Consider the following 20,724-nt stretch of genomic DNA (forward strand, 5'->3'; position numbering starts at 1 on the left):
AACTTGTTTTATATTCTTATTTAATTTTTTTAATAAATTTCCCAATATCAAGTTAAGTTTAATGCAGACAATGTAAAGTCATGATCTGACAGCATGAATACAAAGTAAAGAATCCTATCTTTTTGTTAATTAAACATAGATCAGATCATCTTACAACCTTAGTTTATAGTTAACGTCCGAATTTGTCATGTATTTTGAATCCCAGGAACACCTCTGACACAAATCGTCATCCACCTACGATCACGTGACCGATTTCCCAGGCAAAAACTTATAAAAGCCACTCCTTCCACCCCCTCGGGGAGTCTCTTATCATCTGCCGGACAAACGCCGTCGAACGTCGTCACCAACTCGGACCTCTGTCCTAACGTCTCCGCGCTCAGTCGCGAATATATAAAACTGTGCCTATTTCGGATACTACTCTCCACATCGAGGATATTAAGGTGTTAACTCTAAGGAAATAATAATGAGGTATGAACCGAATCTGTGAGCTCTCTCTCTCGACCCCTACGCGACTTAGGGAAATTAGTTGGATCTTGTATTGGTGTCCTTGTTAAATTTAATAAATCTTGTTTTTGTTGTTGATGGGTGTCCTCTTTGTCTCGAATATCGCTTCGCCTTATCGTCGACCCCATCCGTCTCACCTCCTATCCACTCGCGTAACGCGTAATGCTAAGAAACGAAACAGCCATCCTTGACAAGTGAGTCAGAGAAACGGGAGATACGACTACCTCCTACCTCCTACCTCCTACCTCCCCCCGTTCTCACACTAACTAGGTCAGTCAATATGAATGATGCACTCAATTGCTTACTGTTTTCTCAATTTGTTGTATTTCCTTCGGAATTAGCACAAAGTAGCTACCTTGTGCTAATTCCGAAGGAAATACAATGAATGATACAACTCATACTATCCGTAATAATTTATGAGGATCCAGACAAGATCAAAACTTGGATCTCCATGGCAGTAGTATACTTAACAGTGTGGCCATCTGGCCAACCTAAGTAGAAAACAATTTAATTAAGAAAATTTAAAAGTTAGAATAGTAATATTAGAACTGTTATATTATCTTATTTTTGATGTAATATATTAAATTTACAGCTCAGAAATGATAAATATCTTCAAAATCTTTTCATAATTTGTCTATCACAGCAAATAAATAAAAATAAATGTTATGTTATGCAACTAACCTTTACTAATTCTGGATTTTTACTGTGTTCCAAGCTTTTTAATGTTCCGTAATTGGTGGGTGAAGGACTAGGAATATCTTCAACTATAAAATTTAAATAAATGTTTATTTCATTATTTTTCTTTATAATAGAAATTAGAAGTATAATAAAATTGTTATTTAATTTTTTATTTCTATTTTAATTATAACTTCTTAAATTGTGATTAAATTAAAACTTTTATAATTATAAAACTTTAAGAATACAATTTTCTAGTGTTAATAGAATCAAAAATAAATTAAATTAACCAAAGAATACTTTCATTATATTCAAAATAACATTATCAAGAACAACAAGTTGCTATAAATACAAAATGTAAAATATTTTGACCATTTTTTTTAATAAAATAATAATTAAAACTGAATTTTTGGAATATTTAACTGAAATTAAAAAATAAATTTTGAAAAGATGTTATTTAACAGCCTTTAAACATGTAAAAATATTCTATGAAAATTAATACATATTTTAAGAATTTTTGCTCAGTTTTTATATATAACAACAAAATTGTCAAAATACTTTCCATATACACATTATGGACTGTATGAATAAAAACAAAAGAAACGCTAATAAGCATAAGGTAGAAGTAAAAGCAAATGCTTCGAGCTAAAGGTAAAAGCAAAAGAATTTCCTCTGTTCGGTATGAAAAATGATTCCCTTATACTTCTGAGCAAATGCTTTTGGTAAACGAGTAAAAGGTTCTTGACGTGCAGGTCACGACACATTTAATCTCGTCCCTGCAGTCTATCTTATTAGCTGTATTCAATTCATATTATTTGTATCCTTGTTGGCCTTTGTTAATTAATGTAGATATCCAACTAACATCTATGCTAGTAAACATGCATCTGACATCACAAGCAGCTTGTATGTTTTGATTAATGTACTCATAACAATAAAGTTTGGGCTTTTTTAATCTTATGTAAGTGCAATCAACCACACCAATAGCAGTTGGAAAGCGATGTTTTATCCAATGATCGGCTCGGGCTGTTATTTTCTCCATAACATTGCTCACAGTTTGTGACACTGCTGACTGCTCAACATCAAGTTCTTCTCCTATGTCGTTTTGGAATCCAGGATAAACTAAGTATCTTCATATTTTCACTTTTTGTAAAGAAATTAGCACACCAAAGTGATTCAGTTGTCACTTCTAAAAAACCTCTTCTTCAAACCTAAATAATGCCTCAAAATCACTGACTCATGGACAGGACCAAAGATTATATTATTTAACCTTCCTTAGATTAACTACTTTGGCCATGGTTAAACATTAACAGAAAATAAATCTAGATAAAAGCAACAGCAACCATGCTTCTTGCAGTTGAGTCTACATCTGACTACATGCATATATTTTGAAGAATATGCTTATAATTCAAAGTAAATGCTTACTTTTATTCGTGCGGAATACTTATTACTGAAACAAAACCTTCATTCAAAAGCATTTGCTTTGTGCTCGTAAATATAACTTTTGCTTCTATTTTTCTGCGTAAAGGTTTTGCTTCTATTTTTACAAGAATAAGATAATGCTTGTTTTTGTTCATATGGCTCAATGTTTTGAGAGTGATTAACCTCAAAATAAAACATCAAACAGGTTTTAAAACTTCACACGATTTTGTTAAATGTCAGTTGATGACTGTAAAGGCCTTTATTGAATAACTGATTTTGTTGCAGTGTTAAAAATTCCATCATTTTTCTTTCAATTCTCTCATAATAAAATAAATTTTGTTTATATACATATCTTTGTATAGATTTGTTTCATTGCATTTTACAGAAATATTTCTCTGAAGCAACAAAGAAAGTAATTCTTAGTGCAGAAGTTGGTAATAAAACAATTTAAAATTATATATTTCAAGAAGTGTTAATAATATTTAAAATATATTGAATTTAGATGGGAAATAAGATTTTTTTTAGGTAAATATTTTCAAAATATTCACATGTCATTAGATTTTATGTTGGAAGTGATAAAATAAAATGATTCATTTGAAAGAACTTTATGAGCTTTCACATAATTTTCTATAAAATACTATGGAACAGATTCATAGGAAAGTGTGTAAGTAAAAAGGATAAATTTCTTGAAAATGTTGAGAAAAAAGATGAAATTCAATGATGCTGCAAAACCAAACACAAACATTTCTAGAGGCTTCACATAGACAGAACAATGTCACAAACAAACAAAATTTCTCTTTTATTTATTAGATATGTTATAATAAATTATTCTGAAAGCACTATTCCTGCTGCTCTAACTAATTTTGTGTTAGAGAAGCAGGAACATTATCTTAATATCTTTCTAAACCAATGTTGGATTGATGGATGTTTCCAATAAACTTTTTTCACATGAAACTCGGGTTGCTCTGGAAAATTTAAAAGACTTGCCAACCATTTTGCCAGTTTTAAATTTTTTTCGCCACCAGTTTTACTTACTATTTAATGCAGGTGCTGGTAGCCATATCAGTTTGGAGTCTGGAAAGCAAAAGTAATATGTTAAGTGTCATTTATAAATAAGAATCATTTTTGAATAATTTTTTATTGAATAATTCCGAATAATACGTTTGATCACAATGCTTAAATGTATTTCATATTTTCTGTTGTGTCAAAATTTTTGTTTTAGTCTACTGAAAAAAGTTCAAAGTGAAAAAAAAAGGTCATCCATAAAATTCCCCAAATTTTCTGTCAGTTGAAAAAAAATCCCCAATCTGGAAAAACTGGGTGGCATTGCATGAAAACTGTCTTCAGTTCACAACGTCACTTCCTGCTTTTGTGTACAACATCATGAAATCGCTGTGTGTGTGTGATGCACTGGATATTCTGCTGCTTTTCCTGAAGCATGCTTTGTGATTCAATTTCGTGCTGAATGTCAAAATAAGCAGACCAAGATTTCTATCACCACTTTAATAAATCATCAAGTGGTGATTTTGACACTATGCAGTGCTACTCCTGGAGACTATAAAAGATTGTCTGTTATAATACACTTGTTGCCGCCTCGAGCGCCACCGTATTTTTTGTGAGAAAAAAAATGATAATTTAAAAATGTTTGGAGACAGAGTTTTTTGTACGCCAATAACGGCCAAGTGCGTCAGCCATATTGTTTTTTCTTTTGTTCTTGTGTAACGACCCGCAAACCGCATTAAACTTTTATCAAACCGCAAGTGTTTTCTTTCATATTTATACAGTCCATTAAAGATCGACAAACAACACTCATTGACAAAAAGTTACACATCCAGACAGAACTGTTTAATTACTGTAAAACTCAACACGTAGCTGCATCTGAAACAGGTATGTAAATATTTACAGTTTTGGTTTGATTGCATCCCTCATAATGCCACTAGAGTGCATTAAAATCACTATCTCAGTCAAGAGACATGTAAAAGCTTTACTATGAAACTTTCTCTCTTCTCATATCATTGGCAGACAATTTGCAGAACAAATCTGCATACACAAGTCCTACCATTAGTACTCCATCACCTTCATTTGCAGTAATGTCATGACAGAGAAGCATGGACTACTACAAACTGGTAGCATATCATCTTTAGTGACAAATTCCAATTCTGTTTGAGAATAGATGACCATAATGTTATGTGGAGGACCACTGGTGAGTGCTTCAATCCCATCTTTAGAATGGCCAGATGGCTGAGTGGTTAAGGCGACAGCTTACTGGGAGACCCAAGATTAAATCTGGACGAGTCAAAAATACCCCAGGAATTTTTCAATAGTAGTCCATTTGGATATGTCAGGCTCCATTTCTTACCAATGGCTACCCTATTGTAAGCTTGCTAAAACCATAAAATCATAATGAGCTTGTTAAAAAAAAAAGACCTCTTAGTGTCCACAGGAAGGAAAGAGTTTAAGTAAAATTCCCATCTTTACTGTTGGTTGGCACACTTGTCTGGGGAGTCATCTCATATGACATTGTCACCTCTAGTAGTGGTGCAAAAGACATTGATGGCAGAGATACATTCTTGAAATACTGTACCCCCATACATTGACTTTTACATCATGGTTGCAACTTTCCAGCAAGGTAATGCAATCAAGTGTTACCTTGTTGGAAAGAACTGCACATAGGTAGAGTTTTCCAGAAATGTCTCCATCAAGTTGCCATGCTTCCCTAGCCTGCCCAGTCTCCAGATTTGTCACTATTTAGCATTTGTGGGATCAGATGGGACACTAGCTTCAACTTTCTATGAATATGAAGAATCTGGAGTAGCAGTTGCAACATCTGTGGACAAATCTGTTGTAGAATAGTATATTAGCATGTAGATTTCCTATCTGATAATAGTGCCTCTGTATATCCAGGCATGAGGAGATCCTATATGATATTAAAGATCCCTTTAAATTGTATTGTTGTTCCACTAGAAATTATTCCTTTGCTATGATATTGTAATTGCTTATTAAAATTGACATTACATTTGCACTAAATTCCATAACTGCCTTCTTGGTGCTTAACTTTTTCAGTCAATGAGTATATTTTAGTAATATAATAAGAAAAATCTTACTTTCTGCTTGACTTTTTCTATTATTTTCTATGATTTGTTTATCTGTTGATATTGCTTCACTGAGAGTTGATATCCATCCATCTAATTCTTCTTCATTTTCTACAGCTAATACACATGTCCTATGATTATCACCCATTTGTAATGCAAAATTCCATTTATTTTTCTTTGAATTCTAAAAGTGAAAAATATTAAATAAAAACATTTAAATTATACATTTTTTTTTATATTAAAAGTAAATATACAGTATAAATTTAGTAAATTAATAACAATATGTAAAAAAGAAAGAAGTGAAATAAAAACTATTATTTAATGTAATTGTAGAGAGACTGGCCAGATGATAACTTGGTATAATGTACTGTGAATCCCAAAATTTCCCATTCCTATCCATGCTACAGACAGGCTCTATGTGCAGATCCTACCTGTACTACCTATTACAGACAGGCCCTTTACATTGGGCCTGTCTGTAAAATTAGGTAAAATTATGATGTACAGTTTTTATTACAAACAGCAGATAATAATGATTCTTTAGAAGAAAATGCTACCTTCAATTTATTTTTTTAATCTCATCAATAACAACAGATAATTAAACATTGTGATAGTTATCATGCTGTAATTGTTATACTAATTTTAATAAGAAAGTATATATTGTTCAGTATATATTAATATAATAAACATATATTTAAGATCATTTAGAAGGTATTTATAAAACAAATTTTTTCATGGTAGAAATATTTCATTACTACAAAATATGCTATTTTCAGTTAATATTTAATCAAATCACAACTTTAAAAACAATTTAATGTGTTTTCTGTTAATTTTTAATAATGCAGTCTGCATTTAAATCTCATTAATAAAATAAAACCATTACAGGAATAAAAGAAAATAAGCATTTGCATATTATAATAATGTAGCAATGAAAGATTTAATGAATACATAATAATTGCAACAACTGATTTTATAAATTTTTTTTCCCTTTAATTCAAATGTTAATACAGGTACTCCTCACTTTACGACCTATCTGCTTAACGACCACTCGCACTTATGACCAATTGAGTTTCGACCTGCAATTCGGGGAACTCCCTTTCTCGGCTCGAGTGTCGGTCAATGGCAAATGGTGACATGTGCACTAAGCGTACTATAATAGTCTTTTTATGAATAAATTTGAAGTTTGTTGCATAATTTGCATAATTTTACAACGATCCTATATTCCCGGTGCAAGTTCCTCACTTAGCGATCAATTCGCTTAACGACGTAGTCGTCGGAACGGAACTCGGTCGTAAAGTGAGGAGTACCTGTAATTCTTTAACTTTCTTTTGAGAATTTCTTGAAATTTAGACTCTGGTGACAAGTTTTTTAAAATTTTTAGATTAATACACTCAAAATATGAAAAGAAAACATGCTTTATTCACTTTCCTAAAAATTTCTATAGCAAATGTTTTTCATTTTCGGATATTTAATATTCTATTAAAGCATCTTTCATAAGAATAATTTTACATAAGATTTATCTTCATATTTGTTATATCAAAAAAGTATTAAAAACTTCAAGAAATGGCTGAAACAAAATGAAAGGTAACAGTTATATTTCTATTTACATAATGGAAAAATGCTTGAGAAACAATAAAAACAGCAACAGAATAAAAGTAAAAGAAGGTTTTGTCCTTGTTCTACTTACTTATAGCTGTTATTTTAAAATATTAGATAACTTTTAATAACATAATTTTTATGTAAATGTTAAAAAACAGATAATATTTACATTACCTGCACAACTTTTGTGCAGAAATCCATAGAAAAAGATCCCTTAGATTCCAATTTGCTTTCATCTTTATAAAATTCTAATGTGTGTGTTCCATCTATTTCTTTTCTCAAGGACATAAAACGTTTCTTAAAAGACTAAAAACAAAAGTTTAGTTAATTATAACTGCATAAAATAACTTAAATTTATTTAATAAAGTTAAACATAATTTCCTGTAAGTAAATAAGCATATTATTATTTTTTTAATAAGTTTCAATCAAGAGGAGGAAGTGTTTTGAACATTAGAAAACATGACAGAAAAATAAAATATATGTGTTTAGACTATTATAAAATTAAATAAGAAATACACAGAAAACAAAAATGTCTATAAAAATCAAATATTTCTAACTAGAAGCATTGCTGACGATCTACAATAAATGTAATTAAAATTATAAACAGAGCTGTGAGGACAGTACACAAATGCTTCACCTCTGACTCTGATTCCTCAGTTTATGCTACATCCAACTCAAATGCCTTTACTTATATATCAGTATGGGATAGTAGTAATAAATTATATGTAAAATATGAAATTTTAACATATATTATTTATGTTTAATTTTAATTTATTATGACCCAGGGTTGGTCCATTTTTACCAACTCCGACTCCAGTAACTCAAGAATTGCTTCTGATTCCAACTTCACAGCCATGATTATAACCATGTTCTAATCATAACAGTTCCTGACAAAATTATCTCTGAAAATGGAGATTCGAGTACTTTTATTCTAAAGGGTTTTAAATTTATTTTTAACTTAAATTTAAATATTCTTTTCAAGTTTTACAAAAAACACGATGATTATTTTTTAAAGTAAATTGTTTTGAAGTACTGTACATAAAAAATACATTTTTCTTGTTTACTTAAACTGAATTTAATCTGTTTGATAATTTAGTACTTTAAAGACAAAATACTTAAAGTTATTTAATAAATATCATGATCTAGACCAGTGTTTTTCAACCAGTGGGTCGCGACCCCCAAGTGGGTCACAAAGCCTTACACGGGGGGTCGCGGGTAAAAGAAAAAGACAAGTGTTTATAGGTCCTACACTACAATAAAAAGAAAAAATGTTACTATTTGCAGGGCTCTTGTGACTTCTTTGCACAGTGCAATTGGTTTTTCGATCGATAGTCAGGTCTCAACAGAAAGAAAATTAAATACGTAGTTTTTAAAATCACTGACATAGTTTTAATATGGCCCTAGGGGGTTGCCAGAATTTTTTAACTTGTAAAGGGGTCGCGTATTCAAGAAGGTTGAAAAACACTGATCTAGACTTTACTTTTCAATTTAATTATAAAAAAAAAGGATTTCATACTTTAGTTGCCACACTAAGGAAACTATCTGTTCCAGATTCTGGACCTTTAAAAACATATCCTTCTTTAATTATTGCACTTTGACTGCTTTCAGAAGAAATCTGAAAAAATATTATTATGCATTTAATTTAAATACTTTAAAGAAAATTTAAAACGATATTAATTTATTTGCAATCAAAACATTAATAAAAATAAATTCAAATAGTATACATTTTTAAAATATTTTTATATAAATTATATACCACTTATATACTAAAAATATTATTCTTAATACTGTATGTTGACAAGTAATATCAGGACATATTTTTACTAAATCATCACATTAACTTGATTTTGATTAAGATCAAACAATCTACTGGATTATATTGGGCTATAATATGTCTATTATTTAATAATTAAATATTAAACAGAATAATAAAATAATTATACAATTTTGTCTATAGGTAGTGTTGGGTGCCATCTCTTGATAAATGTAATAATTATAAATACATTAATGTTTTATTTTTAATTTAGAAAGTTCTGGAAGAAAAGAATTGGTCCTGAATGGTACAGTAAGCAGGAACTGAGTAATTTTTTTTTTATATTGATATTTCAATTTCATTAAAATAATAAAGGTCAGGTCGTCCAAATGTTTTAATCTAAAAGCACATAATAAATGGCGGTCTTTTGAATCGACTGTGTCTTTAATTTACATAAAATAATATATTTAAAATATTACAAAAAGAAACACTCATTTTATCATTCAAACTGAAATAAAAATAATTCATAGAAATAAATTTGCAACAAAACTATTGCAATGACAGTAGATAAAATCAAAAAGTAATGATGATTCTTCACGTATATCACATCATGGGAAATTAAGGAAATGTAAACAATTTCACATTTGTTGAGAAAAATATCCATGTAATAACTATTTTTGACACAATTGTATAAATTTGAAGTTTTTAGTTATAAATTAAACCTTTTCTTTATGTTCTAAACTTACAACAATTACATAATTGTATAGTTGTTATAGTTTTATGCATAGTTGTTATAAATGTATCAAGTACAGTCGTCTTGATAGTTTGAGATTCTGTATAATTCAAGGCACTATAAGCCAAAGCACACATACTCAACCAGAAAGCATAAAATTACATACTTGGATAATTTAAATAAAGTGTGTGATGCAACACCATACATTGAAATTGTAAGCAAACCAAAAGGTCTAACATTGGCTTTCAATTTATTTATTGTGAAATGATATGGTTGCCAGATACTTCCAAATATGATTGTCACTTGTCTTGTATTGTACAGGACATCACGTACTTTAAGTCAATAAAATAAACACGATCTTACTTAACACCTTTACTTATTACTGTTTACCACTGTTGTTGTTACTTTATTACTCTTTACTTCTCTCAGCTTGATAGCAGTGTATTAGTGGCACAGGATTCTGGAATTGTGGTCAAAGAAATTCAAGACATATCATTAATGGATGTGGAAGTAGGAAAGGTATTAGATTCCATACAAGATTCGATCTTGTATGGAAGTGCTATTAGAATTCATAATCAGTAAGAACCCCGAAATGATTCATTACAACAACGAGGTAGTAGAGCTGGCTAACCTGATATGTTATGAATCTTGTTTTAGCTTTAATGGCCAGACGTACAGGCAAAAAAGAGGAGTCCCAATAGGAAGTCCAATATCAGGAATACTATGTGAATTGGTGGTTAGAAAGCTGGAGGAAGGTGTTCTTCATGATTTCAAAAAAGATATCATACATTTTAAAAGATATGTAGACAAAGTCCTTGCATTATGGAAAAATAACTGAAAAATCAATGAATTTGTTGATCAAATCAATAATAACAACAACAGTCTAAAACTGAGGATGGAACAGAAAAGTTCTTTAACGATATATTTTTTAGACATTAACATTCAGTTCAAAAAGGGTATTTAGCCACCAGTGTGTACATCAAACCAATGCCCAACCCACTTTACATCCCCTCACAATTGAATGATCCGTAACGTTATAAGCTGGTAGCATTCTGAGCTCTAATTAGAAGGGTCTTTCTATACTGTGGTAGCATTGTGGACAGAGAAAGAGAGATCGACAGAATTATACAAGTGGCCAAAGCCCTAGAAATACAAAAAAGGCACAAAAACAGGAATGATTAGAATATACAAGATGGGCACAGCAAAAGCTTCAAAACATGATCTCAGTAAAGTCACAAAGTTCACATAAAACAGAAATATGAAAAGCATCATGAAAGAAATTGTGGACTGCAAGGAGTCAAGAATAGTTTTGAAAAGAGCTCCAAACCTGTATACAATTTTAAGAAATGACAAAGATAACATTAAGAAAGAAGAAAAAGCAGGGGTGTACAAGATACCGTATGAAAATATACAGCTAGGAATCAAGGAAAACGATATTGGTGTTACAACAAGAAATTTGGGAGTAAGGCTTAAAGAACACAAGTATAACATCAAAAGAGGATCCAACACAACAGTACTTTCCCAGATGATGAAGACACAAGGCTCGATAGTAAAATGGAATGAAATGGATATTGTCAAATCCTTCACTCCCCAACATTAGCAATGAGTGAATTGAAATTTACAAAAGCAAACTGAAAGAGGCATATATAAATGCAAGGGGCATGGAAAGTCTACCATTGGCTTGGAAATATATAGTCAGAAAGTTTTCCATCAACTCCTAATTTATGCCTTAGTTCATAATTTCATGTTTTATGAATAACCTTAATAATTTCTATTAATATTTGTTTAAGGTATTATTACTGGATTTTTATTTTTATTATTATATCATGATTTGTTTTTCTTTTATATTTATGTTCATATATATAATTTTTCTGTTATTTTCTTATTTTCCTTTATTATTTTTTTGTATTTTTACATATTCTATTTTTGGGTTAATGTTACCTTAGGATCCAAAATGGCAGCCAGGGAAAATTTTCCCTACGTAGGAGACTGCAACAGGAAAAAAATTTTTCCCTCCGTTCAAGATGGCCGCGGTTCCGGCCGCCATCTTGAATTTCTCTGCAGACTCCGCGGATTTTTTCACCGAAATAAACAATAAAAAACAACAAAAAGAGGAGTTTTTTTACTCACTTTTCGATTGTTCGATATTCTGAGTATGATCTCCTGTTTGGGGGTCAACGAAATTTTTCGAATCGTTGACAGTTCTATGTTCGACCACTACTCCTTCTATGTCGTCAATATGCTTATATCCTTTCCATTCGTCCGTTATTAGCGTACTGCCAGAATTCACGTATTTATAAACGATCCAATTCACAGTGTTTTCTGATCTGTCATTCACCTGACATATGAAGCAATTCTTATCTTCATCGCAATGAATGCAAACGGACTCGGTCGGCTGTATGCCTAATTTTACAGCAAAATTCGATGCATTATCGATACGGGGAGGCAAACCTAGCTCCGAAAAGTCGTCTTCCATCAACTTGTAGAAATCACGGGAAGTGCATCTCAACCAAAATTCGTCGTTGCAACTCAAATCGGCAAAACTAGTCATTATCGAACAATTGGCAATAAACTAAACGAGGGGAAGTAAGGATAGGGAAAAAACACGCTTTTTCCTTAATTTCTGATTACTTGGTTCTCTAACTTTTAGGATTAAATTGTTATAAAAGAAATAACAGTACTTACTAATACTGGAGGAAATAATAATAATAAATATTCAACGATAGCAATTTGTGTGCGAATGAAATATCGTTACAAAAAACAAACACAGCAATTAATCCAATACGCAATTCGTCGCAACACAGCAGTAAACGATTCCAACTGGAAACTAGTCAATTTGCATAAAATTGCCCAGAAATGAACAGAAATCACATCACAGATCATGCATTTGCATATTCGTTCGTAACACACCTACGAATTTCTCGCCGATTTTACTCTTGCACGACGTCACGAAAAGGCTCCCTCTACCATCGCAAATTTACACACTACCGTCTCCGTTTCGAGGTTACAGGATACTCGACAACGTCGAACGCAGGGTAGAAACCGAACGGGGAAAAATTCCCCACGTCGTCAACGTCGCGATTCTAGGGAAAAATTTTTTCCCCGTCACAGTCGCCGAAGTAGGGAAAAATTTCCCTGGCCGCCATTTTGGATCCTAAGGTAACATTAACCTATTTTTGAAATGCTGATGTTTCAATCTTCTGACTTAACCTGAGGATGGCCTATTGAATAGGCTGAAAGTGTTAGTTTATTCTCAATAAATTATCTCGGCAACATAAGGTGTGTTTTGACAATCTGATATTTTCTGCGTTATATTAAAGTTTTTGCTGGAGTTACCAAGGTTTTATGGTGTGTTGTGAGTTATTGTTATCCAGTTAAGAGAAGTAATTAAATATTTATTATTAGATATCATGATAAACTTTATCTCTTTGAAGTAATGAGTGACTTATAATTTATTTGTTTATTTCATGATTACTGATTGTAATTGTATTCATCTACTTTTTATCACTTTCAAACTGAAATAAGAGACATATCAGGCTTCCAGAGGTAAAAATACTTAACATTTAATGATATTTGACTTATTTGTGACATTATTTCTTGTTTTTACAACTAGATAACAGAGATTTTGATGAATTTGAGGATATAATCCTCAAAAGCACTTAATAAATATTAAGTATTTTTATTTCTAGGAGTAAGCCTGTTATATTTTTATTTTTAATTATAATATTTTAAAGAACTTACAATATCTTTGTTTCCTGAGGCAGTATCTATCTCATAAACTTGATCTTGAAGATCACTGGATTTTGGCAGTCTGGAGACAAAAATTATAATTTAAGTAATCATTAATCATTAAAGCGGGGTTTAAAAGTTAAATAATGTAGATATAAATGTATGAGGTATTGTGAAAACTATCTAGAAATTTGACTATTAATCTAATTTATGAAGTTCGTAAAACATAACATCATTGTAGAATTTTAAATATTTGGAAAATCTGTATAAATTCTATTTTTGTTTATGAAACTACCAAATTTCAATTTTAGTTTTCTTAGTTTCAAAATGTTTTGCATTAAAATTATGTATCTTAACTTTATGCCAGTTAATTCATTAATTTAATTTATTTAACTTTCTTAAAACATCTTTAAATGATTTGATTGTGAAAATATCTCTACTTATAAATAATTCAAGTTTTTGTACAATAGATTTTGTTTAATATAATAATATATAATTTGTGCTTATTAATATAAACAGTTTTAACCACTGTTTTAACATGTTGCTGTTTACATGTTCTAAACACAGTACACAAATTACTTATAACACAACAACAAAACTATTTGTAATTTATTTTCAACACTAGTGAGTGCTGGCACTCCACAATCGAGTAACACTCAGGCACCCGACAATTAATTAATAAAGGCACAACACTGGTTCTTTGCCAGCCACACTGCCACACACTCTGGTCAGCACTACCCGGACACACCAAAGGGAAAGTACAATTTCTCCCTCTCTAGGCGGGAAGATCTCTCCCCGCATTCCCAAGTTACACAACACACCTGACACGTGTGACAGAGCTGTGGACAGTACATCAACACTACGTAACATAAACACACATGTTACAATTTTGTTAAATTGAATATCACACTTAACAAACCAGCTGAAAGACTATTGTCTTTCAGCTGATTAAAAAATTAAGTACAGTGGAAACTTGATTATCTGATCTTGATGGGATGAGGAGTCTTTTGGATAAACAAACTTTCAAATAATTCAGAAACTTGTTTGTTTTTGAGTGCAACATCAAGCACTGTGAATTTAAAGTTTCATGAACAATAATGTAATGAAATTTCTCTATTTGAAAGTAAATTAATTTACTCAAAATCTAACATAATGTTACATGTATATGATCTAGTTTCATAGTGCTACAACTGACAGATGACACACAAATTTCCAGTTACATGGAGAGTTTGGTCTCTGTGGTATGTACAAAACTATGCATTCTAGATTTTCTTCTTTTTAAAAAACTATTGTGTATAATCAAGTTTCCATTGTATTTCTAGGAGTGAGAATATGTGAATATGAAGTGGCTCAGCTTTAAAAATATTAATGAAATAAACAAGTCCATGAAAAACCTATTTTATTGGAGTAACCATTAATAAATCTCACATTCACAAACACTTTTGGACTGTAGAAGTCCATCGTCTTTGAAGTACATACATACAGATCAAAGATGATGGACTTCGAAGAGCCAAATTTTCCACATGGCAGGAAATTTCCCATTGTGGAAAATTTGGCTCTTGTGGAGAAAATGTATGTATTTGCACATAGTTTATGTAATAAAGAAAAAATTCTGATTTTTTAAATAAAATCAGAGGAAACTATGCTATATAAAACTTTTAAAAATTATTCAATTAGGTACACAATGAAATAATTTAGATTTTAAGATTTACATAGATTTATGCAGATTGTTTTGATGCGGATCATGATAGGGAATTCAGGGAAAATTTGCTGTCTTTGAATCTTATGAGGAGGTCTAGTGGCAGCACTAATACAAATACAAACAGCTCTTAAAAGCAAATTTATGTCTTCGAATAGATCTAAACAGCAAAAAAAAAATTCAAACATTCCAAGAAAACACTCAATGTTTGACACAAGATCGTATGCTTTGAGCATTGAGTACTTTCTAGAAATAAATAAAACTTTTGAATTAGTTAAAGAGCTGTTGATAGTCACAATATGTCATTAAGTGAAAAGATTTGTCTTTAACCAACTCAATATTAAAAGAAGTAATTTAAATTGCAGTATAAATGGTACATTTGTACCAAAAGTAAGATTCTAATTAAATTTTAAATTTTATCATACCAAAATAAGACTTTCACATAATTCATACATAATTACCTTGCTAACTTACCTTGCTAATTGTAAAAATGTTCCAGAATAATTATCACATTTATATTTTATGACATGCCAATTTATGGTATACGTTTTAATACATTCTCTTACAAATAAAGATGTTGCCTGTTTTTCTAATCCATTAGGTATAGTTGAAATTTTTGTCCTACAAGTTCTAGGAATTATTTCTTGCTAAAATAAAAAATTTACACTCAAATAAATCATATAATTTAAAAAAATACAAAATAAAAACATTTTTTAAACAATATTTATATGATATAAAATGAATACACTTGCAACAATTATATCAAAAGTACATACATTCTTATAACAGCCGAGCCTTGTTGGTTATCAGCATTATCAACTATTATTAATAATTGTTTTGGTCTATATTTTTTATATAATGTAAATATTTAGAAAAAATGTCGAAGACCCTGTATCCTGCAGTATCAAATATTTTGCCAAGATTTAATTCTTTATGTAAAAATATACAAGCAAATCCATCTCATTAGTATGCAAACATGCTCTTGTCTTTATTAACCTTTCAGCAGTGGAAGAGTCAGGTATGGTTCTATCCCTTGATAGTGGAGAATATACCCGAAAAATTTTTAAAGTATTTTTTCACGCAATTTTTCTCATTTCCGTTTTAGAAAAAGTATTTGTAAACAGTTATGTCTAGTAAAGAAAAGTCTTTTTTTATTGTTACATAATTCATTTTTTATGTGAATTTTTTTTTTGCGGTAGTTTTTGGCTAGATTTTAATGATACCCTTAACAGAATTTAACGTATATATACGTCCCTCACCACTGCCACATGATCGCCCTTGACGTATATATACGTCCCTCACTGCTGAGTGGTTAAATGGCATATAAATAAATTGTTTTACGATTTATTATCAGCAAATGATTTTATTTGTATACCTATTTTATATACCTGTATAAAGGGAGTAGCAAATGGAAAAAGTTTAGAAAGCCTTAATGTAATGTATACTCTGGAATGCTCTAATCTCTCACCCTCAGATAATTTAACATTACAATATATTAAAGAGACCACAAGACAATTAAACATACGTATATTAGAACACAAATGATTCTATTGGTACATTTAAGACAAATACGGCATTTGCAAAATTTATATAGAAGACAGATTTGTTCCACATTGGAAGGATATAACTATTAAAACAAGTCTCCAATCCATAACAGATCTTCATACAGGAGCTATTATTAACCTTTCTCCTGTCAACTGGTTCTACTGTGCTTTTAGCTTAAAAATGCTCAAGACAAATATCAGTCACTCAAGCCCACTAGACATATATTATTTAAAAATTTGTTAAAAATTGAATTTTTATCATACCGTTTTGAAAAAAATCCTGTATACACACCTGTTTGTGTAGTTTATGATTATTTAGTTTTTATTTGTTAATATCAAAAATTAGCTTATTGTCACCTACTGTTTGTTTGTAATCTTAACACTACACTTTGACAATAGATAAAATAATTTATTTTTATTCATTTAACTTTGTCATTGGGCTAGCTTGAAGCAGAAGTTCGTCCTTTAATTTTGGTATAAGATTTATACATATTGATGTAATTAATGAAAAGCAATTCTTATTTATATCAAAAAGTTAATGTTTATGTAAAGACTTATGAAATTACACATCTACATGTGTAATTTCATAAGTCTAAACTTAACTGACACTTTAATGGTTATCCTAATCCTGTTAAATGAGATCTATATTTTAGTATAAAAATAATTTCAATGTATATTATGAAAAAAAGCATGTGTTTAAAAAACATGAATAATAAAACTTGATAACTTTCTAAAAAATTTGAGTTTTATACAAAACTTTATAATTTTTCAGACAAAGGAAACACGTGTTCTTTTGTTTCTTTCGGATTTGTTTTATTGTTTTATAATCCTTATGTTTTTTCTTTTCATAACTTCTACATATATAAGTTGAGTAATATAAAATAAAAAAACCATTAAAACTTCAGCACAAATTTTTTAATATTAAAAACGTTTTCAAACGCATTGAGCGTCCATCATCAGTTACTTTGAAAAAGTTCTTAATATTAAAGAATTTGTGCTGAAGTTTTAATGGTTTTTTATTTTATTTTACTGATTATTCAGTAAGCAGGTATATGTTTATTTATAGGTTGAGTATTTGTATAATTTTTTGTGTAAAAAGACAAACATGTGTGATGTTTTTTTATATAATTTATTGTATCATTTTATTTATTTATAAACAATATCATAAATTATATATATAATAAATATTTATGTAGAATTTACCAATATAACAAAATACCAATATACCAATATAATTTACCAACAGTAAACAAAAGTATAATGAAACAGCAAAACAGAACTTAAAAAACAAAACAATAAAATACTATGAGTAAAACAAAAGATCACGTTTTCTTTGTTTGAAAAAATTATAGATAAATAAAATTATAAAATATATTATATAAATCACAAATATATATGTATGACTTGCTGATTTAGCAGTAAACAGAAGTATAACAAAAAATAAAAATTACTAAAAAAATAACGAAAAAATTTGCTCGTGTTCTTTTGTTTTAAATAAATCACAAATAAATGAAACTATACAAAAGTTACGATAATGATATATAACAGAACAGCAAAGACAAAAATTCACTTTACACCTCAGAAAAAAAATTATATATATATTAATTGACACTACCATCTAATTAAAAATATATAAAACAAAGTGTAACAATGCATATACTGTAAAGAGCTGCAATCTAAGATAAAAATTTTGCATTAAAATTAAAGAAATTCAGTGACGACGATATATCTTCAACTTCCGATTTTCGCACAAACACTAAGGTGACGAAATATTGTCAAGTGATAGTGAAAAAGTTAAAAATAAAGTACAATCCTACCAACCACTCCCATATTTTATATCTGCCATATTATAATGATAACAATTTATACAATTCATATATAAATTGTTATCATAATTGTATTAATACTTTTAAGAATTCTATTTCACTTTTTCAACAAATTACTTCTGAGTAAGTTTATAATTTTGTTTTCAATTTGTAAAATTTGTAAGGATTAAGAAAGAGTATGGATAAAACAATAATCAAAATGCTTTAATGGTGACAAAATTCAGCAAAACTCAACTGATGAACACCCCTGAATACAAGTACCACAGCTTAAAAGTACTTGAACATTTTCTGTGATTTTTTATCATATTTTGTTCAATTCTGTTTCCATTAAAATATCTTTACTATTGTTTTTCTTATAAATTCACTTATTTTTTATGAAGAGAATGAGTATAGTTTTAAAACTCTAATAAAATATCTTTTGGAATCATATCTGAGCATACAAAGGTACTTTATGTGCTCAGATATAATGCCAAATATAGTATAAAGATGAAATTGTACTGTCTTTCAGTGTTAGATTTATTTGTTTGATTGATTAAAGACACGAAAGTACTTTCACATCTCAAAATGTCTTCCTCGAGTGAAATTTGAATTTTTATACACACTTTTTTTCACTGGACGGAAACATTTTCAAATGTCAAAAGTATTATTTGCATGTATTTAAATAATCAAACAAATAAATCTTAACACTGAAAGACTACAATTTCTTCCTTATAAAATATGTACAAATAATAAATGTAATATTCAAAAATAATTTTTAATTGTACTTACCGAAACATCATCTAATGGAAAAAGTAGCATCTCTCTTTGTGGATCATTTTGAATAATAGTCTTATTTTTAATTATAAACGTTTCATAATCCAATGGTTCAATTAACTGTGGTTTGCTCTGTAAAATTAATTTTAAAGTTTAATTAATTAATTACATTTTAAAAAATTTTAAAACAATAATTTCTTTTAAATAATAATAATATAATCTATATTTTTAAGTTACAAGATTAAATATCTAATAAATTGCTTTTACCTCCTGATCATTCATTCTATATGAGAGGATATCACTATATCATATATCAAGCAATCAATAATACTCATAAAACAACATTACGCTATCCTAACTTAACAATTAATGTATTTTTATTCATTTAACGTAATATTCCTCTCTGCAAATGCTTATCTTCCTACTTTAAATGCCGCTAAAATAAGATTATTCCAGTCTACAGATTAATATATATTTAGGTTAATTGTCGATAACAGTTAATTAAATTACAATTGGACACTTACTGGATGTAATTTACATATCTACAATAAAACAATGGCTCCATATTGTTTTTAAGAAACATAAATTAAAGTCGAAATGATTATTTGGAAAGATTTTCAAATTACATAAAAGTCTATTTCCTACTAAATTAATAGCAATTTCCGTATAAAAATTCAATTTACAAGCGATTATAAATATTAACAACATAAATTACTTTATTTACTTACACAATGCATTGCATCAACACATTAAACAAACTCGAAGGGAAGTAAAGAAGCACACAAAATAGAATAGTAGTATTGACGGCAATAAAAAAACCTTGGCATGGCAGTTTACTGGTGAGATGTCGATTAATAAACTTAACCCAATTTAGAAGAGAGTTAATAAAAATCAATTAAAGATCAAGAACTAAAATAAAAGATGCAGTTATTAATTAAAGAAATAACACACGAAATAAGGTTAACATTAAAAGAATTAAGATACAATATAAATTTCTTTGAAATTTCTGACGATTCAGAACATTAAATACAGAAGTATTTAACAAATGAATGTCTCTGTAAGAATTAAATTAAAATTATCATCTCATAATGGGATGAGTTCAAATATTAAATAAACAATTTTCATTCTGATTAAGCATAAAATTGCTTTAAAGAATTTACATAGGAATTTCACAAACAAATGGTAAAAACAGATTTTATTAATTACAGGAATGGATATGAATTTTGGATGTTTTCACTCCTCGTCAGTCCTCTCCGTTACAAATATCTAGTAGAATGGAAGGTTGTTGTAGCTTTTGGATAATCAGTTATTATTATGTACTATGATTATATAATATATAATCATCTTAAAGCCCGACGACTATTATATTATAACCAAATGATTACTGAATTTTCGGGTAAT

General features: G+C 29.3%; 1 protein-coding gene across 3 annotated transcripts in view; it reads right to left on the reverse strand.

Annotated features, from left to right (window-relative positions):
- Ziz (dedicator of cytokinesis protein Ziz) overlaps positions 1-20,724 on the reverse strand; it is a 90,750-nt gene that overhangs the window by 56,960 nt on the left and 13,066 nt on the right. For 2 of the 3 annotated variants that reach the window (XM_067265134.1, XM_067265133.1), the window contains exons 2-9: positions 19,339-19,455; positions 15,675-15,847; positions 13,514-13,583; positions 8,803-8,901; positions 7,461-7,592; positions 5,703-5,874; positions 3,634-3,672; positions 1,186-1,268 (exon numbers count right to left, since the gene is read on the reverse strand). In XM_067265134.1, coding sequence (XP_067121235.1) covers positions 1,186-1,268; positions 3,634-3,672; positions 5,703-5,874; positions 7,461-7,592; positions 8,803-8,901; positions 13,514-13,583; positions 15,675-15,847; positions 19,339-19,455 — 885 coding nt within the window. The remainder of the gene's footprint in view (positions 1-1,185; positions 1,269-3,633; positions 3,673-5,702; positions 5,875-7,460; positions 7,593-8,802; positions 8,902-13,513; positions 13,584-15,674; positions 15,848-19,338; positions 19,456-20,724) is intronic. The other variant, XM_067265135.1, reaches the window with a different exon arrangement.

The sequence above is a fragment of the Centruroides vittatus genome, unplaced genomic scaffold, assembly GCF_030686945.1.
Source record: "Centruroides vittatus isolate TY-2023 unplaced genomic scaffold, ASM3068694v2 contig_2104, whole genome shotgun sequence".
NCBI lineage: Eukaryota > Metazoa > Arthropoda > Arachnida > Scorpiones > Buthidae > Centruroides > Centruroides vittatus.